General features: G+C 57.3%; 1 protein-coding gene across 1 annotated transcript; it reads left to right on the forward strand.

The window, feature by feature from the left end:
• The first annotated feature begins 3,198 nt into the window (after positions 1-3,198).
• On the forward strand, positions 3,199-17,908 carry LOC119524845 (tubulin alpha-3 chain-like). The gene is made up of 13 exons (XM_037823478.1): positions 3,199-3,203; positions 3,414-3,483; positions 5,035-5,632; positions 5,930-6,059; positions 8,686-8,819; positions 9,068-9,150; positions 9,578-9,797; positions 10,595-10,743; positions 11,010-11,690; positions 14,001-14,274; positions 17,577-17,595; positions 17,636-17,729; positions 17,819-17,908. Exons 1-13 carry the CDS (start codon positions 3,199-3,201, stop codon positions 17,906-17,908), a joined length of 2,547 nt encoding a protein of 848 aa, XP_037679406.1.
• Positions 17,909-17,993: the final 85 nt, after the last annotated feature.

Below are 17,993 nucleotides of genomic sequence, written 5' to 3' on the forward strand. Positions count from 1 at the left end.
GGCCCCGGCCCGCCCCCTGCGCCCCAGACGGAGGAGCCCCGAGGCGGGGAGACAGGCCCGGCCCACCCTGCCCGGGGGCGTCCTGGGTCCCCAGGTCGAGTCCGAATCCGCGTCCGACCCTCCTCGGCCCGGGACCCCCGCCCCCCGCCCGGCCGCCGCCTCCTCCCCGTCCCCCGACCCCTCGCGGGGACCCCCACGCCCTCGCCCCTGGCGCACCCGCGGGCGCTGAGGCCGGGACCGCTGCGCAGGCGCCCTGGAGCGCGGCCCGGGAGGTGGGCGGGCGCTCCCACTCAGCCGACCAATCGGACGCGGCGTCCGGGAACAGGCGTCCTCCCGGGCCAATAGGCAGGAGCGCCTGGGGGCCCTTGCAGCTCCTGGTCGCCCACCTCGCTGCAGCCTCCTCTGCACGCCCTTGCGCAGGAGCCTTCCGTGGCTCCCGGTTCCCGCTCAGGCTCCTCGGCCTTTCCTCCGCTCCTGCCTCTGTCCCTGCCCAGCTCTGTCGCTGGTGGAACTTCGGAACCTGCAAGTGTCAGCTCAGAGGCCACTCTTCCCGGAGCTCTCCTTGGTCTCCTGCTGCCCCCATGACGACCACCCCCAGCACTTGTCATCCTGTCACCCCTCCACCCATCCCACCCCAAGGAAATGAACCCCAGAAGCAGAGGGTCTTGCTTGCCTCTGTGCCCAGCGGAGGGGTCTGCAGAGGAGGGAGGCCCAGGGCAGCTGGGGGTGGAGCCTGGATCCCCCCTCCCGGGTGACAGTGTCCCCTGAACAGCTGCCGGCCTGGCCCAGCTCCAGAACCTGCTTTGCCTCCCGTTCTGCTGTGGCCACAGCGTCTCTGCTGACTCACGCACCCCAGCAGCCAGCAGGAGCTGGGAGCTTGGGCTCCCCAGTGGCCACGGAGGGCTGGAGGCTTCTAGGCCCCTGAGAAAGCTCATGTCACAGCTGGAGAAGGCCGGGGAGTACAACCTGACAGAGCCACCAGCTTCCTGCATGGAATATACAGGGCATGGTTGGGCAGGGGATGGAAGACAGGGCCCAGACATGGGTGGGCCTGGGACTTTCATGGGGAACCTTCTTGCCCCCAGGGACTGGGGCCCCTCAGGTGTGTACCATTCCCAGCCCTCACCTGAAACCCCTGAGTGTCTGGGCAGAGAGCCAGGTGTGGCAGCCAAGAACTGCAGCCCTGGGAGAATGGAAACACGGAGTTTGCAAACAGCACTTGTCTCCGTCTGCTGACAGCAGTGGGTGCACCTGTGGGCAGCCAGGGTGGGTGGGGGCCCTGCAGGCACATACGTGCCATGGGTGTCACCATCCTCGGGCAGGCCCCAGGGCACACACTGCGCCATCTTGGATTCATGGGAAGCCAAATGCTCTCTAGATATCACAGCGCTTTCTAGGCAGCCTCCTTCGATCTTGCCTCTGCTTCCCAGATCTGGGGATAGATCCTGGGCACAGTCCTCTCCAGGGACCCGTTGGAGACGTGGGTTGTGCCCAGGGTGTGTGAGGGGGTGTGTGTGGCTCCCTGCTGAGCTGGGCAGAGGGCACTGTCCATGATGGCCCCTTCGCAGGGCCGCAGAGTCTTGCTGTGGCTCAAGGACCATCACCTGGTTCCCAAGGGAAGGTGGGGATGCAGGGCCACAAAGAAAGCCACAGGGGACATGGCACAGGCCACAGGGATGGCTGAGTAGGTGATATTGTGGATCTGCTGGGACCACGAGCCCCTTCCCTGCCCACCTGCTCCCACCCATAGCTGGAGTTTGTCACCATCAGTTGGCAGGTGCAGGGCAGAGCGTCCACTGCACCAGGCTGGCCCCGGCCCATCCCTGAAGATCTGGAGTCAGCACCGGGGCTGAAGCCTAAGGTCCTGGGGCTCCATGACCCGGGCAGACCTGCAAGGTCCCTGAGCTTGCCCAGGACAAAAGGCGCTGTCGCCACCAGACCCCACCAGCTGGCATCAGGGAACTGCAGGCTGCACTGTGCGACCACAGTTCAGAATCACCATGAAACTGCCATTGGGGAACACCATATAATGGGTGAACACCAGCCCCAGGGACTCCGGCAGGTTCAGCTTGCTGTGCCAGAAGCCGTAGCCAAAATACACGGTGAGTCCTGCAGGGATGGGAGGTGGGGTGCTGGGGAGCTTAGGCGCTGGCCTTGCCTGCCATACGCTCTCCCACAGCCACCCCATACCCCAGCCCCCCTGCCCCCCACTCACCCATCAGCAGCCAGATACAGAAGCGCAGCCAGGTCAGGTGGCTCAGCTGCAGCACGAGGCAGATGTTGAGCAGGATGCTCAGAGCCGGCGTCAGGGGCACCAGGGACACCTAAGGGGGCAATGGCAAGACTGAGCATCCTGTCCCACCTCTGTGACAAATAAAAGGGGGATGGACGTGGTGGCCTCCCCAGACGTCGGAGCCCCCATCGTCCATTCTGTGGCAGTAGCGGCTGCGAACGAGTGGGGATCAGGGGTTGGGGGAGGTACCTGGAAAATGGTCTGCCGGTGCTGCTGGTGGTGGGCCCCCAGGACAGTGACACTGAGCAGGAAGACGACCCCGCTGGACAGAAGCAGCAGGATGTAGCCCCAGCAAGGCAGGTGCAGGACCGAGTCCCCAAAGCTCAGCACACAGCCCAGGGTGACGGCCGAGGCCACCAGGAGGCCCAGCGCCCAGGTCACAGCTGTTCTGTGGCCACACCTGTCCAGGAAGCACAGGTAGGGCCTCAGGGCCGGCCACAACCACCCGGGCTCAGGGGCCACCAGCTGGAGGCGGTTGGAGAAGGACCTGGGCTCCTTGGTCCCGGGGCTGGGGCTGGCTGGGCCCGGGGAGCTGGGTGGAGAGGCCTTCCGGAAGCGCAGCACAATGACAGTGGTGACCACGAAGGAGTACGCAAGCAGTGACCTGATGGATGGGAACTGCACCGGCACCTCGAGGTCCAGCAGCAGCACCAGGGTGGCCGTGAGGAAACCAAACACCAGGATGGCCACCACGGGGACCTGCATGCGAGGATGGACGTGTGCAAACACCTGGAAGAGCAGCCTGTTGATGCCATGGTGTGTCCCGGGGTCCGGGAACCAGAGGACAAGCCCAGAACCGAGGCCACCTGTGCGGAGCCTCCAGTGACAGGCCCCACCCTTGACAGCATGGCCAGCCGGGCATGGAGGACCCTGGGGGACCCCGACACAGTCCCCCACTAGTCACTATGCGGTGCCACCAGGCAGCCCACACACTCCTTCGGGTTGATTTTTTCCTTCTGCTCTTCCTGCAGCTCAGAGAGTGAAAAAGGTGGTGTGAAAAGGGGGCTCGCTTGTCTGCAGCAAAACAGCAACCAAATGAAGCAAAGCAAAACCCAACCAAACCAAAACAGGCATCCTCTTCCCCCAGGACTTTATTTTAGTTTTTTAAGTGTGTTTTCAGGTATCTAGGCGGCTGGTGGAACTGGATCTTCGGGCACCTGCCGCCTGGCTGGCTCAATGGCAGTGGGAAGGTGGGCTCAGGACAAGACGGTGTGTCTTGGAACCCAGCGCCCTAGCCAGCCTTCTCCACCCCTTCTGCTATTGGCCTGACAGCATCTTGAAGAACTTCTCAGACAGGTTCCACTTCCTGCAGGGAGGACAGCCCCCCACGCCCCACCCCGGGCCTCAGGTGTCACCTACACATAAGTGAGAAGAGGTCTCTTGTCCTGCACTGCCTCCGCAAAAATATAATTCAGGCCCCTTCATTTTTTATTATTTCTTATTTTAGTTTCCTTCTTTATTACACAAAAGGTAGCATACTACATATGTTTGTTTGTATTTTACTTTGCTTAATAATATGTCCTGGAAATCAAGCCACGCTTTTTCACATCTGTATAGTATTCCTTTGGGGGACGTCCCAGAGCTTATTCAGCTTCTCTACTGTGCATAGGCATTCGGGTGGCTTCCAAAAGTTTGCAGTTACCAACAGCACTTGAATGGACAGCCTTTTGCCCCTGTATTTTTGTATGGAGCTGTATCTCCGGGATATAATCCCAGAAGGAAGAATGCCGTTCTGTAATGGGCATAATCGTAAGATTAAATAAGGTGTACAGTACATACAGCCTCTCTTCCAAGAGGGAGGTAATTCATGGTAGAGGATCCCCATGAGACAGCTCCACCTCCAGTAGGCTGAACTCAGCTCTACCACGATTTTAAAAATATATACATTTATTTTTAATTGCAGTAAAACGTGCAGAACATAAAAATATTTGTATCCATTTTAAGTGGACAATTCTTTGACATTCATGACCATGCTCTGTATCTTTCACCACTATCTATTCCAGACTATTTTCATCATCCCAAACCAGAACTCATACTCGTTTAGCAGTAACTCCCCACTCCTCTCTCCTCCCAACCATGGCAACTGCTTTTCAGCCTTCTGTGCCTATGAATTTGCTCATTCTAAGTATTTCACAGCACTACAACCGAGAATTTAAGAATTAACAAATGAGTATGATGACTGAATCATTATATAGTTTTTCTCTTTCTGAATCGTAGAGTAGCCAAAAGCTAATACCTGAAATTGCGGGAACTCGACTAGTCTCAGCCCTGTTTATGCTTCTGTAATGTCACCCTAGCCTGGGATCAGCCCGTGTGGACTGACTAGTACAGTGGTCAGTCTAGCCTGTGCTCAGCCCCGTTTGTACTTGATGTTGTGATGGTGACAACGCATCTCCCCTCGTCTGGATCCCTAACAGCCCTGAACGCCCTAGGCCCTGGGAGACAGGTTTTCCCGGCCCACAGGCCATGTGTTCTCCTGCTCGGTGCTTAGCTTTCAACTCCGTCTCTCTGAGAAACCCGAATGGGCATCACTCGGCAGCTCCAGCGTCGCTCCTCACCCAGCCCCGGTGCCTGGGGGAACCTTCCAGTGCTCACACCTCCCTGTCCCCCACTGCCCGGAACACCCTATCCACGCCCCTCTGCTGCCTGGAAACTTGCTCACGGTTCTCTCTTCAAGACCCCCCCACACCCCTCAGGTCTCTGTTTCTGGAAAGTTCCGCGTAACCCCTCCCTGCCTTCAGCCTGGAGCTCCCCTCCTCGGCTTCCCTTCTGGACCTCATCACATGGGACTCAGTCACGCGGCCTTGCAGGAGGCGGGGATCATGTCTGCCCTTGGGGGGGCCTGGGCACTAACATGCATGTGCACACGCTGGAGCGTGCAAAGCCCCTGCACAGTCACGAGCTCTCCTAACTTCCGACGCCCCGTCAAGCCCCCCGCGCGGCGCACTCTGCGGCTGCGCATTCCGGGCTCTCGGCCCCGGGGAAGCTCCGGCCGCGCGACCTGCGCTGCCGCTTCCCGCCCAAACCGTTTACCAATCAGACCTTGCCGGAGCATTAAAGTGGCCAATCGCGAGCAGGGATCCCGGGCTCTGGGGCCCGCCCCGAAGTGTCGGAGCCAATGGCAGCCGCGCGGGCAGCCAGCCAATCAGGGCGCGGCGTGCAGCGTGCGGCTGAGGGGAGGCGGCGACCGCCATGGTGAGTCCTGCCGCGGGGTCCCGGGGGTGTTCGGGGGCGCCGGGGCCCGGAGGGCGTCCAGAGCGGCCATGGGGAGCTCCGGGGAGTGTGGGGAGCCCCGGGGAGCGTGGGGGCCGGGACCGGGCGCAGGGCACCCTCCGCAAGGTGCCGGCTGCCCCGGCGGGGAGCAGAGCCCGAGCCCTTCTGGAACCTTCCATCCGGGACCCGCGGCGCCTCAGCCCCGCGCCCTCCTGATTTTCTCTCCTGTTTGTGACCCTCGAGGGCACTGGGGACCGTAGGGGACGTTTACACGGTCTGGAAGCGAGAACGGCAGCAAACGGGTTACGCTGCAAGGTCCGGGGTCCCCTACTAGATATTTTTCTTATGTTTCTTTTTATTTATGTTTCCGAGCAAAACCAGGCGAATGGGGATGGGGCCCTTGTTCCCTCCCTCCGTGCACAGAGGCAGCGCGCAGTGCGCACCATTGCACCCTGGTTTCCATTGCACGGGGAGCCCTGGCGCCCGTGCCGGCGCGTGTGGACATGTGGGTTATTGTTCCCCGCGCGGGGCTGCACCCGGGTTGCTCCACCAGGTGCGCGTCCTGCACACCTGCGCGGCTCTCATAGGCAAATGATTCCGGGAGATAATGTACATGAATGTTTTGCAAAGTACAAGTACTCATACAAATGGGTAGCTAAGTATGGTTTCCAGGGTGTTTTGGTTTTATTTGGTTATTTTTGAAAGGCTTTGAGAAATAAAAACTAGTGATGTAACTGATGATCTTTTCTAATATCGCCAAAGGAAGTTACAGGGAGAGCAGAGGTAACTGTCGGATAATTTTTTTTAATAATTCAGTTTTATTGAGATATATTCACATATGATGCAGTTATACAAAGTGTACAATCAGTTGAGGTATAGACATAAAGTACTCATTTAAAGTGTGTAGTGTAATGAGATAACGTATATTAACATATCCATAGTCATAATGCATGAAGCCCTCGCCACAATCGAGACAATGAACTTATCCGTCACTCCCCAGCGTTTCCTGTGCTGTGTCGTCCCTCCCTCCTGCCTTGCACCACCCCCCGCAGTCACTAATCAGCTTTTCTAGAATGTTCTATAAATGGAATCACAGAGAATGTACTCTTTTTTGTTCGTTTGCATTCTTTCACCCACCATAATTGAGATTCCTCCACGTTGTTGCACGTATGGATAGTTCCTTTTAACTGGAGAGAATCGCTTTCCTCTTTGAAAAATCTTTCCATTGAGTGTAGAATTCTAGGTTACAAGACTTTATGTCTGTTGCCTCCGTCTCTTCTGGCTTGCACTGTTCTTGATGAAAAGGCGGCTTTCATCCTCATCTTTTTCTTCCTTAGGTAACCTGTCTTTATTCCTTGCCTTGTTCTCAGTGGATTTAGGCGATTCCATTGTGATGTGCCTCGGTGTCATTTTCTTCATGTTTCTTCTACTTAGGGTTTATTCAGCTTCTTGGATCAGTGAGTTTATAGTTTTCATGAAATTTGGAAATTTTTCATCTATTCATTCCTTCTTTTAATCATATTTTTTATTATAGAATGTAACATATATACATAGAAGTAATAATTTTCCAAATGCAATTTAAGAAGTAGTTAGCAAATTTCAAAGAATATTATGGGTTACAGTTTCCACAGTTTCAGTTCTTTCCTTCTAGCTATTCTGGTACCCCAGCAACTAAGAAAAAGAAAATTTTATAGAGATTCAGCATTCATCATCCTTTGTTAAATTCCATCTTGTCTGTTCTACCCCTTCCTCTAGTTTAATCACTTTCCCGATCTTCAGGGATGTCTAGGCAGTGACCACCCTAACCTGTTCACGTTGAAAAGGGATGTCAACTTTATGACGTCTATTCACTCTTAAACATTTTTTCCGTCCCCCTCTCTCCTAATCCTCCGAGGCCTCCCGATTGCACACGCAGTCTGCGGCTCAAGGTGGCCCCGGTGGTCACTGAGAGTCTGTTCAGTTTTTTCCCCTTGTGTTTCATTTTCGGGGGTTTCAATTAATGTGTCTCCAAGTCCTCAAAATGTTTTCTTCTGCACTGATCTGCCATTCATCCCACTCAGGGTATTTTTCATTTTAGACACTGTCCTTTTTGCCTTTAGCAGTTTGGTTCAGGTATGTTTTATTTTATCCTTGTCTCTCACTCTCATGCTTATTCTTTCCTCTACCTTCCCAGACATATGGATATAAATATAATAGCTATTTTAATGTCCCTGTCTCATTATTCTTCCTGTTGTTTTTGAGTCTGTTTTTATTGATTACTTTTTCTCTTCATATGGTCACATTTTCCTAACCCACTTTCTTTTTGAATACCTGGTTGTATTCAAGGCATTATGAGTTTTACATTGTTGGGTGCTAGATTTTTTGGTATTCCTTTAAGCATCTTTGCTCTTTGGATGCGATCAAGTTACCTGGAAAACTTTGGTCCTTTTGCAGCGCATTGTGAAGCTTTCCTAGGTGGGTCTGAAATAGCCTTTAGCTTAGGTCTCATTCGGCTGAGCCGCTGGCGGGGGCCCTTCTGAGACCTCCGGACAGAGCTCTGAAGCTCGGCCGTCCTCCCGCTCTGATGGAACAGGGACACGGTCTGCTCCAGCCCTGTGGGACGCGCTGCAGGGATCGTCCTGCTGACCCAGCCTGGCCCACAGTGCTCAGCTGGAGACGCACGTGGGACTTTCCGCAGATGTCTGGAGAGTTCCGTCTGTGCCGCCCTCCCCTCTGCCTCCGTGAGCACCGCATTTTCTCCTCAGCTCGGGGATGGCTGAGCTTTGTTTGGGTGTCTCCTCCCTCCGCTGCATCCTGGAAGCTCCCCAGGCTGTGGCTGGAGCAATTCCAGGGCTTACTTTCCTGGTTTTCCCTGCCCTGAGGAATGGGCTGTCTTCTGTTGTCTGTTGTCCAGTGACTGGGAACTGTAGCTTTGTATATTTTGTCCAGTTTTCTAAGCCGTTGCTTAATACAGGGTGGTAAATCTGGTCTTTGGATGCCAACAAAATTGCTTGACTGTTCATTTTATATTTTGTCTCAGAGGGGTGCAAAATTACATTATTTGAAGGAATAGTATAAATGAACTTGGTGGATGTCGATCCGGCTTCTAGAATAGGTCAAGGTAAAGCCAGCGTGCACGCACTGCCCCGGAGACCCAGAAGCCGGCCTAAGGCTCAGCGCTCGTCATCACTGTCTTCCAGGGTGTGCCTCCCAGAGAGACACTCGGCCAAGCCAGATTGGGGGGCGGGGGGTGGGCATCCCGCACAGATGGGGTACTGCCTCACCCAGCTCTGTGATGGGCTTCGCCTGCTCGCTCACTGGAGTCTCAACCCAGGTGGGGGTTGTGTCAGTGGCTGGTTTGTGAGTCACCCTTTCTTCCAAGTGTCACACACCCCCAGTCGTGTGTGATGTCCTGATGTCCTGGAGGGAGATTCAGCCACCTTGTTGCTTCTGCAGCCCCATACATTTCTCAGCACGTCCTCTGTCCTCACGAGATTGTGAAGGAAATACTCGGCAAGGCTCTGCAGCCACAGGCTCACAGTTGAAGGAGTGAGACCCCGACAGGTCGACATGGGGTTGCAGGGCTCCAGGTGGATCTGGCGGCTGATGGTGGCCTCCGAGTCCTGGTCTTCATCCTGGTGCACCTGCGGGGCTGTGGTTTCCGGGTGGGTGGCTGAGGAGAGGTGGCGGCACTGGGGCCCCGGAGCAGCAGTGGGGCCTTGGAGGTGTCCCGGGGCACTGTGAGGGGGCAGCAGGGCTGGCTTGGTTGGTCACCGAGGGAGTCGAGCGCTGGGTACTATTCAAGCACCGCTGAAGTAGGAGCCTGCAGAAATGCTCTGCAAAGACGTGCGACCTATGATAACTTTTAACATTATTTGATTGCTTGGAAGATGAATTTATGATGACAGTTCTCCTATTCCAGGTGTCTATCCAGGTTGGATAGGCAGGTGTTCCAGTAAGAACAGTCACGGGAAGCTCCTGGGAGGCTATGTCTGAGAAAACCTTTAGAAAATGAGATATTCTACCAGTCTTCGCTTGCATGCGGTGTAGCTGCGTGACTTGGAGACCAAGGCCCCCGTGCTCTGTCCACAGCGCGAATGCATCTCCATCCATGTGGGGCAGGCGAGGGTGCAGATCAGCAGTGCCTGCTGGGAGCTCTACTGCCTCGAGCACGGCATCCAGCCTGACGGGCAGAGGCCCAGTGACAAGACCATCGGCGGCGGGGACGACTTGCTCAACACCTTCAGTGAGACGGGTGCCGGCAAGCACATCCCCAGGGCCGTCTTCGTGGACTTGGAGCCCACTGTGGTGGGTAAGTGCTCAGGCCCCGGGGCCAGACACTGCTCCCCGAAGCCCTCTGCAGGGAGGGCAGGGCCTCGGGGCACAAAACGTGGATGCTAGTGTCTGAGGCGCCCACGGGAAGCCTCTCCTCATTTAGGAGGACCTGATCTGCCGAGGACGGGCTGCCCTGGTGGCCGTGAGACAGGCTATGAAGGGGCCCTCGGGCTGCAGGGTGGGTGCCGTCCCCAGTGCTGAGCACGGCCTCGTCCACCATCTCCACCTGCAGTCAGAAGTACAGGGAGGGGCAGAGTGTCCCTTGTTCCTCCAGATGAGGAGCCCGCGGAGGTTTCCAACCAGAGTCACAAAGAGGGCCCTGTCAGGGGCCACCTAGGGTGACAGAACATCACTTAAAGCCCGTGAGACCCAGGCCACGCACGGTGCCAGTGGGACTGCCCGGCAGAAGTCGTGCTGACCGGGTGATCCTCTGGTATTTAGGGATTAAAAAAAGATTTTTTAATGCCCTTTCATGTAGCCAGGAGCATAAAAGAAACTGTAGAATTACCTGTGTGGGAGCCGTGTGCATGAGGGGCTTCCACCTCCCCCGCTTCCCGGGGACTGGCTGTGCCGGCCTTTCCTGCGAGTTGACCTACCTTTCCGAGAGCCTCCGTCACACTGTGGCTCGTGTGTGGCACCGTCATGGTCTCCGTGTGTCCTGCACACTGTGGCCCCACGGGGACCAGGTCTGCTTGGTGGAGGCGAGCAGCACTCGGGCGGGTCCTGGGGAGCGTGGCTGGCCCGCAGGGCTCACGGGACGCCCTGTGTCTGCAGACGAAGTGCGCACGGGGACCTACAGGCAGCTCTTCCACCCGGAGCCGCTGATCACCGGGAAGGTGGATGCAGCCAACAACTACACCCGGTGCCACTACACCATCGGCAAGGAGATCGTGGACCTGGTCCTGGACTGGATCCGCAAGCTGGTGAGGAGGGCGCCGGGGGGGCTCCAGGCAAAGACGTGCCGGATGGGAAGGGGGCCTGGGCTGGCCACAGGGAGGACGTTTTGCCAAAACTCGGGGCAGAATTGAGTCCGAGTGGTGGGCAGAGTTGTGTGCTAAAACCTACCCACACATCTCTCGGGCCCCCTTCCATTTCCCGCCGAGCGTGCCACATGCAAGCTGGGGGTCCGTGGGAGCGGGTGGCCCTGGCCCTGCCCTGGGCGGCTGCACTCACGCCCCTGTCCCCGCAGGCGGACCTGTGGACCGGCCTGCAGGGCTTCCTCATCTTCCACAGCTACAGGGGCGGCACGGGCTCCGGCTTCGCCTCCCTGCTCATGGAGCGGCTCTCGGTGGACTACGGCAAGAAGTCCAAGCTGGAGTTCTCCATCTACCCGGCGCCCCAGGTCTCCACGGCCGTGGTGGAGCCCTACAACTCCATACTGACCCCCCACATCACCCTGGAGCACTTGGACTGCGCCTTCATGGTGGACAACGAGGCCATCTACGACATCTGCCACCGCAACCTGGACATCGAGTGGCCCACCTACACCAACCTCAACAGCCTCATCAGGCAGATCGTGTCGTCCATCACGGCCTCCCTGCGCTTCGACGGGGCCCTCAACGTGGACCTGACCGAGTTCCAGACCAACCTGGTGCCCTACCCACGCATCCACTTCCCCCTGGCCACCTACGCGCCGGTCATCTCCGCCGAGAAGGCCTCCCACGAGCAGCTGTCCGTGGCCGAGATCACCAACTCCTGCTTCGAGCCGGCCAACCAGATGGTCAAGTGCGACCCGCGCCACGGCAAGTACATGGCCTGCTGCATGCTGTACCGGGGGGACGTGGTCCCCAAGGATGTCAATGCGACCATCGCCACCATCAAGACCAAGCGCACCATCCAGTCCATGGACTGGTGCCTGACTGGGTTCAAGGTAGGAGCGGGGAGGGTGGCGTGTTGCCGGGCAGGGGGCGGCTTGCCTGCAAGGTCGTGCTGTCCCCGGTGCTGGGCCTGTTCAGGGACGGTCTGCCATTCCACATCAGCTGGGCCACGGAGCAAGCAAATTTAGTAATAATTCACTAAGTGCCTTATGCTCGACCGGCCAGTTTACACATCCTTATTCTTAGACAACCCTGCGGAGTCCACAGGGCCGCAGTATCGGTATTTTACCCTTTAGGGGACTGAGGCTGAGACAGCTGCAAGGTCTCAGAGCCTCAGTGGAGTGAGTGAAGGGGACAGAATTCAGAGGCGGTCTGACCGCAGTCCTTGGTGTGTCCTCCCTGGTACTCCACTGCGCAGTTAGAAAGTTGTGGGGGTCTACAATTTCATTTTGCCTGTTAAAAATAGAACCTTGATCATGGTGTTAGTCCATTTTGGACAAAACATTAGTTTTTGTAAATAGAATTTTACATTCTTTATGTGCTGTTCCTTGTGCAGGCCAGGAGCAGCTCACTGCTTTTTTTTTGAGCCTTGGAACACAGCCTCACACACAAAATCTTGCTGATAACGAGGTGGCTCCCTCCAACATCTTTAATCTCACAGTGAAATATCTTCCGTGATGGGAAACTAGATGATAGACTCTCAGGCTCTAAGGCCTGTTGTGATTTCTGGGCCGAGTGCCTTAGCCACACCTGGGTTCGTGAAGTTTGCACTCTTGTAAAAGCCCCTGTCCACAGTTGGTTTTCTGGGTGAGACAAAGCTTCAGCCTGGACTGTGAGCCACGGCCTCACGTCTGCAAACCCTGAGGAGTTAAGGAAGTGGTCGGGCAGCTGCAAATCCCAGGGTCATTCCAGACTGAAAGTGACACAAGGAAGGAGCAGGAGCCCGTGTGTCTTGTCCACCTTTGGGGGACCACAGCTCACCTACCACACACCTTGTCGAACCCTCTGGATGTCCGTCAGCCCCACTTTTAGACAGGCTGATACAGAATGTCTCTGGGAGCTTAGTTTTAAGTTGAGAGATGTAAAGTCACTCACAGATATGGATAAATTCCACATCCTTCATAGACCTGAAAACATTACTTCTGACATCAGAGATCTGCAGACCTGAAAGCCTGGGTCCGGAAGCGTCCTTTCTGGGTGTGTCATTATCAGGCCCCTCTGCCTGGGCAGAGGCCGTTTGCTTCCAGTGTCACGTTTGGAGATGAGAACACCCAAGGCAGCCCCGGCCAGGAGGCACGGTGCTAGCAGGGGGTGCAGCTGCTTGGGTGCCCTTGACTGGAGGTTTCCTCTAGTGGGGAAGGTTGTCCCCTTCAACTGAGCACACAGCTCCGGGAGGGAGGGCCACGGAGCAGTGAGGGAGCAGGTCCCCCAGCCAGAGGGGCCGAGTCTCTAACATCCCCCGGACTTTAACATCATCTTGCTCAGGAGCATACTATCTTCAAGGAATCTTGTCCACGTTTAGAAAAATTATTTTAATACACATTCATGGTAAAGTGTTAAAACTGTAGAAGGCTGAAAAGCTGAGGTTTTATTCTCCTTTCCCAGAGCTTCAAAAAAGTTTTTAGAGCAGTTGTAGGTTTATATAAAGAACATAGAGAAAGCTGAGTTCCCATATACTCTCCTCACACACAGTTTTCCCTGCTAACATTTTGCATTAGTTGGTCGGTTTATTACATTTGATGAACCAGTATTAACTATAATCCGTAACCCTACTAGGGCTCACTCTCGGTGTTGTAAGGTTCTCCCCAGAGCTTTTTGTTTGTCCTTTGAGAGATGTTCTGTGCCTTGTGCCTCTTGTTATATGTTGGGTGACATACAGACATCCGCAGGCACTGCACAGGGGCCGTTCCTTCCACGTGGGCTACAGACCCAGCTCACTGCACACAGGCGGCCACCAGGAACAGGAAGTGGGCAGAATCCCACCTGGAGGGGCCACGGGCCTGGCGGTCAAGCTGTGGGAGGGCACCCCTTGATGGGTGAGAACCTCACTGTGCCCACATGGAGCCCCTGACGACCTGATGGTCATTGGGTACATCGTAATCTAACTAGTTCCTATGAAAGACAGTTTGTTTCCAGTTTTGCCGTTATATACTGTGAAGTTAATACGGAGAAATCTATACTACTTGTGCAGGTAAATCCCAAAAGTGGTGTTACAGCTTATTAGAGGACACTGCCAAGGAAATACGGTACCGGTTTCTACAGGTCATCAGCTCAACCGGGGCCCACGGCTCCAGTTGTACAGCGGTGACCGCCATTCCCGAGGTGCACGCGAGCTCCCCTGATCCCCTCCTCCTCCTCCGCAGGTGGGCATCAACTACCCGCCGCCCACCGTGGTGCCCGGGGGTGACCTGGCCAAGGTGCAGCGGGCCGTGTGCATGCTGAGCAACACCACGGCCATCGCCGAGGCCTGGGCGCGCCTCGACCACAAGTTCGACCTCGTGTCCGCCGAGCGCGCCTTCGTGCACTGGTACGTGGGCGAGGGCATGGAGGAGGAGTTCTCGGGGGCCCGCGAGGACCTGGCGGCCCTGGAGAAGGACTACGAGGAGGTGGGCGTGGACGCGGTGGAGGCTGAGGGGGGCAAGGAGTGCTGAGGGGGCGGGGGCGGCCTCTGTCCCCTCTCCCCACTGTGCCGGGACGGGATGTGTTTCCCTATTAAAGTTTCTGTATCGAGGCGCCGTCTCTTCCCGTGCTTCACTCGGATAAAATTTCCCACGCAGAGACCTGCTTTTCCCAAATGGATTTCTGGGGAAATCATTGAGTTTCTTCTCAAACAGAAATTATTAGGCACGATGATGAATGTTTATTGGTCACTGCACTAATCCAGAAGGAAAGCTTCAAAGGACTCGGGAGAAAAGTGCTTTGATCACTTGACATAATCAAACCATTCTCAGACCCTCAGCTCCACACCTGAGGCCCTTGGCGACCAGAACAGTCACCTGGGTTTTCTCCCAAAGGGAAAGGCCTCAGCCCCACAGCGGCTGCTCCTCCCCGGGCTGCCCAAACCCAGCCCTGGAACCTGTACCACGAAGGCCCCGCACCCCTAAACTCTCTCCCGGGGCTGCCTGAGGTCAGGGGGAACCGTCAGCCCATCGTGCGCCCCCAGATGGCACCAGTGGCCCCTGTCCTGGGTGCTGGGTCTGGTCAGGTCCTTTGTACCAGTTTCTTGTCCCTCTCCCTGTGGCCCCGGGGCCCCAGGCACGGCATGGGGACAGACCAACACTGGCCCCAGGCACACAAGGGGAGCCCCCTCCTGTCTGAATCCCAGTACCTCCCCCTCGTGTGAGAAACGCCTCCTGCCCCAGCCCCGATCCTACAGGAAACCCCTCCCACCCCCTCCTGTCTGCAAGGAAGAGCTTCTGCTTGGAGAAACCCAAGAATGCCCTTCCCTTCCCCATTTGCAACAAAGATATCTATTGGATGTTCAGTTTGTACACTGTTTAGACACTTGGAGGGGGTCCCTGTTTCTTTCTAGTTTCCTTGGGATTCTTCCTCCCCTGGGCCTGGTCTCAGACCCTCTCCTCCTCCCCGCGGTTCCCAGGGAGCCGTTCCGTGGTTGGGAGGCCACAAGCCTGCCGGGCAACTCATCCACATGACACCCTGGCTTCCCTAGAGGCCAGAGTCCCCCGACTGCTCTCTCGTGGATCTGAGTGGCCTGGTCCCTCCTGGCATATCCGGCATCACGTCCTTCACCCACAGAGCCTCACCCCAGGCCAGCCCTGAATCGGGCCCCCCAACTTCGATCCAGCATGCATGAGGGACCCCGGCCCTGATCACCACAAGGTGGGGTGGTGAGGTTAGGTGATGGGGGCAGAGGCTGTGGGGTGGGATTAGGTGAGGCCTATTGCACCTCCATCGCTCCCATGTGCCTCCCAAACTTAGGGTACCCTGTGGGGTCATGGGGAGGCTCCCGTCCCTCCAGCTGCTTGACTTGGTTAGGAAGGAAGACCCCTTCCTGGGCCCTCAGCGACTCTGCCTCCCACCCAGCACCCTTTCTTCCCACTTGCTAACTGCTGGGCCCATGAGGACCATCCTGAAGGAGAGATGGGGACACACAGCCACGGTAACTGGGGGCTCTGCCTTCCAGCACCTCCCCTGGGCCTTCCTGGGACCCCGTGTGCATGCCCGGCACAGCCTCTGTCCTGGCTCCTCTCGGTTCTGCCAAAACCCAATGCCCTCCCATCCCCAGGTCCTGGGGACATTTGAGGGCCCAGAGTTTATCTGTTTTCAAGGCATAAAAATGGGGCAGTGCATGTTCAATGGGACCCAAAGGACCTGTGAGATCTTTGGCTGGTGCCCCATGGAGAGCAGGCCTGTTCCCACATGAGTTGTCCCCAGCCCCCTATGTGGGGTCCCTGAGGGGCCGTGGGCACCTGCCCTCACCTCTCTCCATCCTCAGGAAGTCCCTTCTGGTTCAGGCTGAGAACTTCACTCTTCATCAAGAACACCATCACCTTCAGCAAGTTCAACTTCTCCAAGTGAGCCCAGGCAGGCCCTGGGGGCTCCAGATGCCCCCTGCTCTACCCCAGGACCCCCACCTGCCATCCTGTCCTCCTCATCCAGGTGCAACGCCCTGGAGACCTGGGACACCTCCTACTTCAAGCAGTGTCGCCACCACCCCCTCTCCAGGCCCCCCTGCCCCATCTTCCGGGTCGGGGACATCGTGGAGGCAGCTGGGGGGGCCTTTGAGGACCTGGCCTTGCTGGTGGGTCTGAGGGTCTGGGTTCCAAGAGGGGTCTCTGGCCTCCTGTCAGTGGAGAAGTGATGCGGGGTCTGCAGGGCGGAGCGGTGGGCATCTGTGTCCACTGGGACTGTGATGTGGACCCTGGGGGCTCTGAATGCTGCCCCCACTACACCTTCCAGCTGCAGGAGACGAGCTACAGCTTCCGGTGAGGCCTGTGCCGTCCCTCGCCTGCCGCAGCTGCTCACTGGCTCCTGCTCCACTCCTGGGGGACAGGCCGGCCACCCCGGGGCCCTGGTCTCTCCGTGCTCTCCGTGGGGTGGGCCGGGAGAGGGCGTCCCAGGAGGGGGCTGGGTGGGCAGTCGGGGGGACCGTCCGCAGGCACCCCCTCTCCTAGCACAGGCTCCGTCCCCTTCTCCCGTGAGCCCATCTTCCCTGTCGGACTCACTCCAAGGGCACCCTGAGTCTCTTTCCCTCTGCCTTCCAGGGTGAAATGGATTTATTTTATTTCCAAAGTGGCCATCATCCATGTTCTGCCTCTCCTGAGGATGAGGACATGGCTTCTGGGACCCTGCACTAAAGCTACACCCGAGAAACGAGGCAATGGCAGAATATATCTAGTAGTTAAATTTCCCCAACTGTCCCAAGAGCAATCCTAATTTTTTCCCTTCCCCTGTATTCTGAAAGTGCTCGAGGATCTTGCATTGTGTTTATTGTCATGTCTCGGGTCTCCCAAACGGCCTCCCCGGGGCCTGCTGCCACCATGTGTGACCCTGTGTCTGACTCAGTCGCTGGGGCTGGGGACGGAGCCCCTCGAGGCTGCCCGCCCAGCCTGGCCTGCACTGGCTTTACTGTCTTCCCCGAGCCCTTCCCAGCCATGTGGGGTTCGCTCCACACCCGTACCCCACTCCCCTACTTCTGCTCTTGCTGGCTCCACTTTCTCTGCTTTTGATGCCTGGAAACCTCCTGCGGCTTCTTCCAGGCCCAGCCAACCTGTGTCCCTTCCAGGTAGAGCCTTCCCGGCTCCCAGGGTAGGGTCAGCTCCTGCTCTGGGCTCTCCCTACCCTAGGCCACCCCCTACCTCCCCCATACCCACCGCTGGTGTCTGTTAGGGACCTTCCTGCCTTCCATTTTGTTTTCCTTCCATCCTCAGCAACAGGACAGAGCGGAGGCCCCTGTTTCTGACTTGGGGTGGGGACAGATGGAGAGGACGGGCTGGAGTGGATGGAGCTGGCCCCAGCACCGTGTCTTGCCCCCTAGGACAGCCACTCACTGGTGGGCATCCCCTGGCGTGGAGACCTGGAGCCTGCTCAAGCTCTGTGGGATCCGCTTCGATGTCCTGGTCACTGGGCGGGTAGGGCCCGGAGGCAGGGGGATGGCAGGGGAGGCCGGAAGGGGATGTGGGGTGACCTGGGGCCGGCTCAGCCCCTGCTCCCTTCGCAGGCTGGGAAGTTTGGGCTCATCCCCACGGCCATCACCCTGGGCACTGGAGCCGCGTGGCTGGGCGTGGTGAGTGCCCCCTGGGAGCCCTGAGCTGGTGGGTGGGGTCTTGGGGGGTGGGTAGGGGTTGGGGAGCTGGACATGGGCTTGCCCTCCTCTCCCAGGTCACTGTGCTGTG

Source organism: Choloepus didactylus, assembly GCF_015220235.1.
Source record: "Choloepus didactylus isolate mChoDid1 chromosome 23 unlocalized genomic scaffold, mChoDid1.pri SUPER_23_unloc1, whole genome shotgun sequence".
In the NCBI taxonomy this organism is placed as follows: Eukaryota; Metazoa; Chordata; class Mammalia; order Pilosa; family Megalonychidae; genus Choloepus; species Choloepus didactylus.